Source organism: Labrus mixtus, chromosome 17 (genome assembly GCF_963584025.1).
Source record: "Labrus mixtus chromosome 17, fLabMix1.1, whole genome shotgun sequence".
Lineage (NCBI taxonomy): Eukaryota > Metazoa > Chordata > Actinopteri > Labriformes > Labridae > Labrus > Labrus mixtus.
The window spans coordinates 18121329-18131061 of record NC_083628.1 but is presented as its reverse complement, the minus strand read 5'-3'; the positions used below and the strand labels follow the sequence as shown (position 1 = coordinate 18131061).

At 43.2% G+C, this 9733-nt stretch overlaps 2 protein-coding genes across 4 annotated transcripts in view; both read left to right on the top strand.

The window, feature by feature from the left end:
• The window catches only part of dennd1a (DENN/MADD domain containing 1A), a 168485-nt gene extending 158805 nt beyond the window's left edge, over nt 1-9680 (top strand). For 2 of the 3 annotated variants that reach the window (XM_061061404.1, XM_061061402.1), the window contains one exon: nt 7251-9680. The gene's annotated coding sequence lies outside the window, so the exon portion shown is untranslated. The remainder of the gene's footprint in view (nt 1-7250) is intronic. The other variant, XM_061061403.1, reaches the window with a different exon arrangement.
• On the top strand, nt 1550-9680 carry LOC132992222 (RNA/RNP complex-1-interacting phosphatase-like). Its single transcript, XM_061061416.1, has 9 exons — nt 1550-1876; nt 2538-2613; nt 2707-2838; nt 4093-4216; nt 4694-4754; nt 5248-5294; nt 5380-5455; nt 5940-6059; nt 6528-9680. The coding sequence occupies exons 1-9, from the start codon at nt 1839-1841 to the stop codon at nt 6943-6945; spliced, it is 1092 nt and encodes a 363-aa protein (XP_060917399.1). The 5' UTR covers nt 1550-1838; the 3' UTR covers nt 6946-9680.
• Nucleotides 9681-9733: the final 53 nt, after the last annotated feature.

Here is a 9733-nt window from a genome sequence, read left to right as displayed (position 1 = left end):
TGTGTGTGTGTATGTCTGTGTGTGTGTGTGTGTGTGTGTCTGTCTGTGTGTGTGTGTGTATGTCTGTGTGTGTGTGTGTGTGCGTGCGTGTGCGTGCGTGCGTGCGCGTGTGTGTGTCTGTGTGTGTGTGTGTGTGTGTGTGTGTGTGTGTGTGTGTGTGTGTGTGTGTGTCTGTGTCTGTGTGTGTGCGTGTGTGTGTGTGTCTTTGATTGATTTATTGTGTATCTCTGTGCTGTGGTATTGCATTTACAGAAAGCGGTTCTAAAACACATCAAAACTATAAATTAAAAATACAACTTCTTACCTGTAGGCTTCACCTTGTCCCTCCTTCACAGCGGCCTCTACATGTCTATCTGAATTAAATGGTTAGCCTATAGCTTAGCATAAGAGGTCCCTGCCTATCCACAGTTAGTTTGACATTTTGTAAATCATATGACAAAAAAACTCTTGTTGAACGTGTGTTTTGGTTGTTGCTTTAATAAAAGATGTTGAGTAGATGGGTCCAAATGAAAATGCCCCCCAGCAGCCTTGGATTCATTAAGGCTTACTCAGTAGTGCATTGTTGGAAAGGTGTTTATCACCTGGGGTTCATTTTTATTATTAAATATATTGTCTATTTTAGTTTTTTCTCGAGCTCATTTTCTTTCTGAAAAGTTATGAAAACATTTTAAAGTGTGTGTTTGTAAAAACTGCATGTTAAAGTGATAGTATGTAACATGAATATTCAAATAGAAGGCAGCCTTTAATTCAATCTGAGATGCAGAAGAATCATCAAGGCTGTTTATATACACTGCACATTTCAACGACAAGGGAATTCAAAGAGCTTCACACTAGACATCGAACGCATCACAACAAAGAGGGTCAAAGGTCAGGCAAAAATCATACCCAAAGAACTCACTGGGACAACTGCTATAGGACGAGGTTACACGGAGGAAAACACAAACATCACCGGGACTGTTCACATCATGTAAACACAAGACAACAAGACGCACCTTTAAATGAAGAAGACATTAAACATACACTATGCAAAGGAACATTTACATTAACGTAATATTCTAAGTGACATGCAATGATTAAATTATGCTATTTCAACTAAACCCCTTATGAAATGAAGTTGCATTATACAGCTGTAACATCTCACATATTGTTAACCTTATTATTATTATTATTATTATATCATAAACATACATGTAGCTATATGGAAACACATCAACCCATCAAAAACCTTATACTGATAAATTTAAATCCTCACTCTCTCAAAGTGTCTTTGCTTTTTTGTGCTCTTTTGTCTGTTCACCACTTTTTATTTGTTTTACTATTTGTTCAATGTAATTTATTAAAAACCATTCCGGTAAAGATTCAGTCGATCAAATTTGTCCCGTCTTTATATTTAATTTTTTTTTTTTTTGATTTCACCATAAATATCTGTACTGTTTTCCCTTTCTTGTTTTGTACATTGCATTGTTAAATAAATACATTTAAAAAAAACTCCGCTGTTAACTGTTTTCTTTACATGACGTGTCATGACGTCATACACATGCGACGGCAGCCGGCGTCAGACAGCAGGCTGCCCTGAGTGTGTGAGCAGGTTCGATACAAACACTGGTTTGTTTTTGTTTGACTACAGTTAGAAAGACGATGATTAACAGTGTTTTAAACGATGTAATCTCGTCTTTAGTGATTGTGTTCAAGTTTTCAGTTACGGTAAATTAACTTATTAACGTAACACACAGATATAAAGAGGTAACTGTGGTAACCGCACGTGGCAACATTACAGGTCTAAAGATCGTTTTATTTTGGAAGAGATTAAATAGAAACGTTAGAGGAAGACTTTGGAAATGTCCCGGCACAGTAAGAAAAACGGCATACCTGACAGGTGAGTGACAGAAAAAACACACGTGAACATGTCAACAATGGAGATAAATATGATTAAACAACAGTTCAGAGCAATCTGATTGGACAGGAGACATTCCCTGACGGTCGATGCAGGAGAACAACATCATGATGTATTATATCATGAGGTTTTCTGTATTTATCATCTGAAACCTCAGACTCTGACGTCACTGGTTTCATGATCAATTTCAAGTAAAGGTTCATACTACAGAGGAGCTGCTCTGTGGTAACCATGGACACCAACAGGAGAATAGAATGTCCGGGTTGCTTAACAACAGCCTAGTTTCAGTTAAACTGTGGAACTAGTTGAATTGGTGGAGTTAAAAATAATCTGGAGTTGATTTGATATTTTATCTTTTTATTTCCTGTTTGTATAACTTCTTGTTATAAAAGTGAGTCACAGGAGGAGGAGATGTAGCACTGATGTGATTATCTTCAGACTGAAACACAGCTTCTTCTTTTCTTCTCCTCCTCCTCCTTCTTCTTCTTTTTCTTAGTTATTTACAAGGAAGCACCTGAGCCCGCCTGAGGAAACTTATTGTTTTCCATCTGTTTTCATCCATTTTCTTTCATTTATTTCTTCTAAATATGTTTTGAATAGTTGGTAAATGTTGTCTCGTTTACATCGTGTTTTTTCCTGACAGATGGCTCAATTACAAAGCTGTGGGGAAAAGACTTCACGGTTCACGTTTCATCGCTTTCAAAGTGCCTCTGAAACAGGTCAGGAACACAGACTGTAAGAACACAGGAGGTCACATAGAGCAGCACTGCATTTGTATATAATGATGTAATCGGTGTGTGTTCTTCTTTTAGTCTTTGAACCGTCAGCTGTCAGATCGGGACGTGTTCGGACCCTGGGAGCTGCTCGACTCTCTGAAGAAAGAAAAACAAGATCTGGGTTTGATCGTAGACCTCACCTTCACCAAACGCTACTACAACCTGCAGGTGAACGCCAACACACACTCACACAGGTTTACTGTGTGTGTGTGTGTGTGTGTGTGTGTGTGTGTGTGTGTGTGTGTGTAACAGCTGTGTGTGTGTGTGTGTGTGTGTGTGTAACAGCTGTGTGTGTGTGTGTGTGTGTGTGTGTGTGTGTGTGTAACAGCTGTGTGTGTGTTTAACAGCTGTGTGTGTGTGTGTGTTTAACACTTCTGTGTGTGTGTGTGTGTGTGTGTGTGTGTGTGTGTGTGTGTGTGTGTGTGTGTGTGTGTGTTTAACAGCTGTGTGTGTGTGTTTAACAGCTGTGTGTGTGTGTTTAACACCTGTGTGTGTGTGTGTGTGTGTGTGTGTGTGTGTGTGTGTGTGTAACGTGTTTGTGTTTAACAGCTGTGTGTGTGTTTAACACCTGTGTGTGTGTGTGTGTGTGTAACGTGTTTGTGTTTAACAGCTGTGTGTGTGTGTGTGTGTGTAACGTGTGTGTGTTTGTGTTTAACAGCTGTGTGTGTGTGTGTGTGCGTGTGTGTGTGTGTGTGTGTGTTTAAAAGCTGTGTGTGTGTGTTTAACAGCTGTGTGTGTGTGTGTGTGTGCGTGTGTGTGTGTTTAACAGCTGTGTGTGTGCATGTGTGTGTGTGTGTTTAACAGCTGTGTGTGTGTGTGTGCGTGTTTAACAGCTGTGTGTGTGTGTATGTTTAACACCTGTGTGTGTGTGTGTGTGTGTGTGTGTGTGTGTGTGTGTGTGTGTGTTTAACAGCTGTGTGTGTGTGTGTGTGTGTGTGTGCGTGTGTGTGTGTGTGTGTGTGTTTAACAGCTGTGTGTGTGTGTGTGTATGTTTAACACCTGTGTGTGTGTGTGTGTGTGTGTGTTTAACACCTGTGTGTGTGTGTGTGTGTGTGTGTGTAACGTGTGTGTGTTTGTGTTTAACAGCTGTGTGTGTGTGTGTGTGTGTGTGTGTGTGTGTGTGTGTGTGTGTGTGTGTGTGTGTGTGTGTGTGTGTGTGTGTGTGTGTGTGTGTGTGTGTGTGTGTGTGTGTGTGTGTGTGTGTGTGTGTGTGTGTGTGTGTGTGTGTGTGTGTGTGTGTGTGTGTGTGTGTGTGTGTGTGTGAGATGTGTGAGATGTGTGATGTGTGTGTTTAACAGCTGTGTGTGTGTGTTTAACAGCTGTGTGTGTGTGTTTAACGTGTGTGTGTGTGTGTGTGTGTGTGTGTGTGTGTAAACAGGATGATTCAGGAGTTGCTCAGATCTGCTCTTTGTTTGTTTGCAGGATTTACCAGAGTCTTTGTTGTTTGTGAAGATCTTCACGGCCGGTCACCAGATTCCGAGCGATGAAACAATCCTGAGCTTCAAACGAGCCGTACGAAAGTTTCTGAGAGACAACGCAGATAACGGTGAGAAATACACACGATTGGAAAAGGCTTGTCTAGTAAGCAGTGCTTTTCTTTTCAGTTTTTATACCCTGGGTCACACTTTGTTTCATCCTGACATCCTACCTGGTGGATCCCTGAGCGGGACTTTTTCCTATGGAGCTATTATTGTGGCAAAACTATTTGAATATGCACACACAGATCCACAAATGCGTACACAGATTCACAAATGCGTATACATATCTTCAAATGTGTGTCTGACGATCTGCAAACACATTAGTGGGGTTTGTTGCCCTGAGCTCAGGCTCACAGGCTAGGCTGCCAGGCTGCGTATCGCTTTTGCCCGCACTGTACAGGAAACAAATTTCAAAAACACAAACTATAATGGACCCTCCATCGTAGCCTCCTCAGTAAAACTGTACCCACGACAGCTATCCAGCTCAGTAATGTCCGTCCTGAACTCACTGCCTACATGCACGACTTAACTTTACTTGATTGCAGACAAGCTGATCGGAGTCCACTGCACGCACGGTCTGAACCGCACAGGATACCTGATCTGCAGGTGAGAGCACCGAAAAAAACTTGCAGCGGGGTGTCAGCACCAGATGATTAACTGTGTGACAGTGTGTGTATGTAACATCTGTGTGTGTGTGTGTGTGTGTGTGCGTGTTACATCTGTGTGTGTGTAAGAGCTGTGTATGTAACATCTGTGTGTGTGTGTGTGTGTTACATCTGTGTGTGTGTAAGAGCTGTGTGTGTGTGTGTGTGTGTGTTACATCTGTGCGTGTGTGTAACGTGTGTGTGTAACAGCTGTTTTGTGTGTGTGTGTGTGTGTAACAGCTGTTTTGTGTGTGTGTGTAACAGCTGTGTGTGTAACGTCTGGTGTGTGTGTGTGTGTGTGTGTGTGTGTGTGTGTGTGTGTGTGTGTAACATCTGTGTGTGTAACATCTGTTTGTGTGTGTAACATCTGTTGTGTGTGTGTGTGTGTAACATCTGTTGTGTGTGTGTGTAACGTCTGTTGTGTGTGTGTGTAACGTCTGTTGTGTGACCTGCAGGTATCTGATCGATGTGGACGGGATGGATCCTCAGGAGGCCGTTCAGTGTGAGTGTTCTGAATGTTTTAATGTGTGTCAGTAATAATATTCTAATGAACTGAATCTAACTTTAACTTCTTCTTTTGTTGTCAGTGTTTAACTCTTCACGGGGACACAATATAGAGCGACAAAACTACCTGAACGACCTTCAACATGGACCGAAGAGAAGGTGATACTGGGACGTTTCTGCGTCTTACTTCTTGTTATGTTTGATTTGATCTTAAAGCTCCATCTCCATTTCTCTGATCCTGGAGTCAGTGAAAACCTTCACCTCAGCCTCTGCCGTTCAGCTGGTGTCTCTTTAAGCCCCTCCTCCCCATGTGCCCACTTTCTTCTGATTGGCCAGCTCTCTGGAAGCCTTTTTGAGGGGGGGCAGAACGCTGCAGGGCTGCCAGGGAAGGGGTTCTCTCCAGGTCTGGGAGAAGAGAGTCTATGTAAGAGGTTTCAGCGGCTTACGTCGAGGCTTGAAGTCGTCTGGTGAAATTCTTGGCTTCATATCGGGGAATTATGGCGTGATTTACAGAAAAAGCCGTTTAGCGCCCTCTGCAGACTCATCCTGAGATAACATTGGTTCTTTTGCGTTACCTTGCTCCTTGTTGATTGGACTGTCCTGGATATTAATCAGTGTGTCTCCTGTGATCCTTTGTAAACAGCAACGACGGGATGGAAGAGTCCGAGCAGGAGCCAATGAGAGGTCTCGCTTCTCATCGACCGTCGGACTCAGACATCGGAGACGAGAGGCGACCTCACCATGACGACTCTCGACACCACAGGTGAGAGACGAGCGGCGGCAGACTTCATTAAACCTTCTGAAACAGACCTCAGTTATTGGATTGGACGGCTGAAGAGAGACAGGAAGTGTTGGGAGGAGAGAGAGCAGGGGATGACGTGCGGCAACGGGACGAGATCGGATTCGCACCCACGGCCACTGCGGCAAGCACCATGGCCTCTGTGCATAGGGCACTCAACATAACCGCTAGGCTATCCAGCACTCTGTCATCTTTGTTTGATCTGAAATTAAAAACTAAAACAGATAAAACATGAATTCTTTTTGCAACAGAAAGCTGAGACTTCTTTTCTACATCATGTCTCCCGTTTATGATGACCTGATCATGTGAGAACAGGGCGTGTTGATAGCTTATTATTCATCTAAGTCTGAGTCTTTGAGAGGTCTTTAAAAGTCTTACATTTGATTTTAAAAAGTGACATAAGTGACCTCTCTTCTCTCACGTCTTCTGCAGAAACTTCCCTCCCAGAGAAAGAAACCACCGCCCACATCAACGCCATCCACACGACGGCCACTTTCCTAATCCTCCTCTGCTCCTTCCCCCTCCTTTCTATCCACCTACGGGAGCCAATCTCTACTCGTATCGACGGACCCCTCCTCACCCTGACAGTCAGTGGAGGAGACCCCCCTGCCCAGAGGAGAGCAGGTCCAGGTACCCTCCAGATGATCGCGATTGGAGGTCATCGTCCCGCCGGCAGGAGGAGGACAGATGGAGAGCTCCTCCTCCTCCTCCTTTCCTCCCCCGCTACACCCCACGCTGGAGCGATGAGTCCAACGGCCACGGCAGACGTGAGGAGGAGGGGGTCGCTCCCAGAAGCAGACACCGCGACAGACCAGCACACAGAGACCGAGTCCGCTCATATGAGCATTAGTGAAGTGAGAGAGGAGACAGGACACTGATGACGCTCTTTATTTAAGGGACCTGAACCAGGGGTCCAAGCTGTCTTACTTTCAGGGTCTTAATCAGTTTACCTTTATATCAGGTACAAAAAGATCTCTTCAGCCCGCAGCAGGTGAACAGCTGTTACATCACGCTCTCTCTACAAACACACCACACTACTTTCATAAAAACATACATTGTACCTCACAGGACTCAGGAGTTTATTGTCCACCACTTCTGTTTTCTCTCTGGAGTCTATCTGAACTTAAAGGAGCAGTATGTAACTCTGACCCCTAGTGTTTAAAATGGGTACTGCAGTCCAAATGCTAAACATTGTAGAGAGCTGTCTCTCCCCCCTCCCCCTCCTCTCTACAGTCGATGCTCACACAGGTTGCCATGTGGTGGACACTGAAGCTTCAGTGTTTATCCAGCTCTGCATCGGTCTGTAAACCTTTCTGTGTTCTAACCTCTCTCCATTTTTCAAAAACATCTCCAATATTGATCCTAGTTTGAGCACGTTTCTGCTCGTGGAGCTTATTAGAAACATGCAGAGGCTTTTTAGGTCGGGTACAATCACTTCTATCTGAACCACTTCTCTTGCCCGCTTCCATCACTGCAACACCTGTTGACCTGATAACTGCTCTCATATCTGACAAACCAAGGGGCGTGCAAAATGGCCGTGTGAGGGTGCCTTAAAACCGCCTACCTTCTCTGGTACAAACAAATCCAGACCATCGATCCATTAAGGATTATGTTTCAGACGTTACAGCCTGATTACCTGCTGCAGGATGAACTCATCGACTGGAGACATTCAGAGAAACTTTTTGTACCTTTTTAGTAATTTAAAGACAAAATTTGGATAAAAAGGGTCGAAGGGAGAAGATGACCCTGTAATCATGAATGAAGATGAGTCAGGAGTGTTTCAGCTGGTGTGCCTTTTTTCACTCTGACCTCAAGTCAGCCAAACGTTGATCCCTCACACAAGGAGAGCTGCTGACATGCTAACCTTCAGAGTTTTAGATTTAATCAGCGCGTTTTATATTTTCTTTTTTTTTCTCACTGCACATGTTTACTGTTTCACATCAGGTGGTGGACGATCAGAGCTTTAACTTGTGGCTGTTGTCATTATCCAGGAACCCGTTGATTGTTTTCTCCATTTAAGGTTTTTACAGAGCACACCCACTCTGATAATTTCTAGTGTTTGTACATGAAATTCAATATCCCGTCATTAAAGAGTCAAAACAAGAACAAGACGTCACATTTTGAACCAGAAGCTGTGAAACAACACATTAAATTAAATTTTCAACCAGTTTAAATAAGTCTCAGAGCTCCTCAAAACATGTGTGTGAAGTTTCTTGTTCTAAATCCACTCTGATCCTGTATTTGATCATGCCTATAAACCCCTCTATTTCAGCCCTGCTCAGAACAGGCTGTTTCTGTGTCTGTACCTTTAAATATGTAAATGAGCTGTGTGGCCACGCCCCCTATCTGGAAGGGCTTGGGTGTCTCGGGCTTTCTCGCTCCATGTCCGAGGGTGCGTTCGAATTGTCCCTCCTATCTCCTTTCACTATCCACTTTACCTTAACCCCGGGGAAACGTCATGAGGTTAAGGAAAGATGTTAGGAGAATTCATAAAGGACTTAGGGAAAGGCGATCTCGTTGCTCTGACAATCCGACCACATTTTCCACTAGGAGACGTCATTAAATGCGACGGGCCGGCGGAGGTTAATGACGTGGGTCTGCTGTGGTGAAACTACTGAACTACTAGTTCTGAAAATGGACTACTAAAGGCGCATCTAAAAACTTTCCCCTGTGCCTTCTTACCAGTGAAATAATAAGGTTGGGATTGAAATAAAAGCAATATAGGCTACCAGGCTACAAGTAACAAAAGTGAAACCAGCAGCTTCCTGTCCACTCAGAAATCAACATCAACATAAATATGATTGTATGATATTAATTGTTACATTTATGTAAGATATAGCCTACATATAATATTTTAAGCATACAAATGTACAACTGCACAAAGCATTCTTAAGTGAATGAAATATGTTGAATAAAACATCATCTGATAAAAATGTCTCTTATCTTTTATCTCTTACATGATCTGTGTCACTTTACGATCATCGTTAATGTTCGTGAACGGTCGGATGCGCGACTCGCTCTAAATGTTGCGGCCGCAAGGAATTGTGGGGCGTCATATCTCATCTCCTTTCGTAAAGGATGGTCCAGTGTATCCTATGCTAATGGGGGTCATAAAGGAAGCATTGACCCACCTTTCCTTAACTTTTAGAGAATTTGAACGACTCTTATCATGGCCGCCACTTAAATGCTTCCAGGGTTAAGGTAAAGTGGATAGTGAAAGGAGATAGGAGGGACAATTCGAACGCACCCCTATTGTTTACGGTGAGAAGGCAGACTCAGAGGGCAGAACAAACACCTAGCTGTGGGAGTGTCACCCACCTGGGGGAGGGGCTACTGCCCTTTGTGATGTCATGAAGGGAGAATCTCCAAACGAGAGAGGATGGACTTTTCTCATCATTGGGGGGTTTGTAGACAGACTAGAGACACACATTAGAGTTACAGAAACATGGTGAAGTGTGTTTAGCAGAATATGTGACCCTTAATAGATTAACTTAATAATAATCTGAATGTTTGCCCAAGGATTCAGTAACCAGAAAACATTTAGAAAAGTGTCGAACATACTTAATGAAATTAAATCATCTTCAACGTCTCTTTTTTTTTTACGTTTGTGAAAGCTCAAATATAAAAAGTTAGTGAGA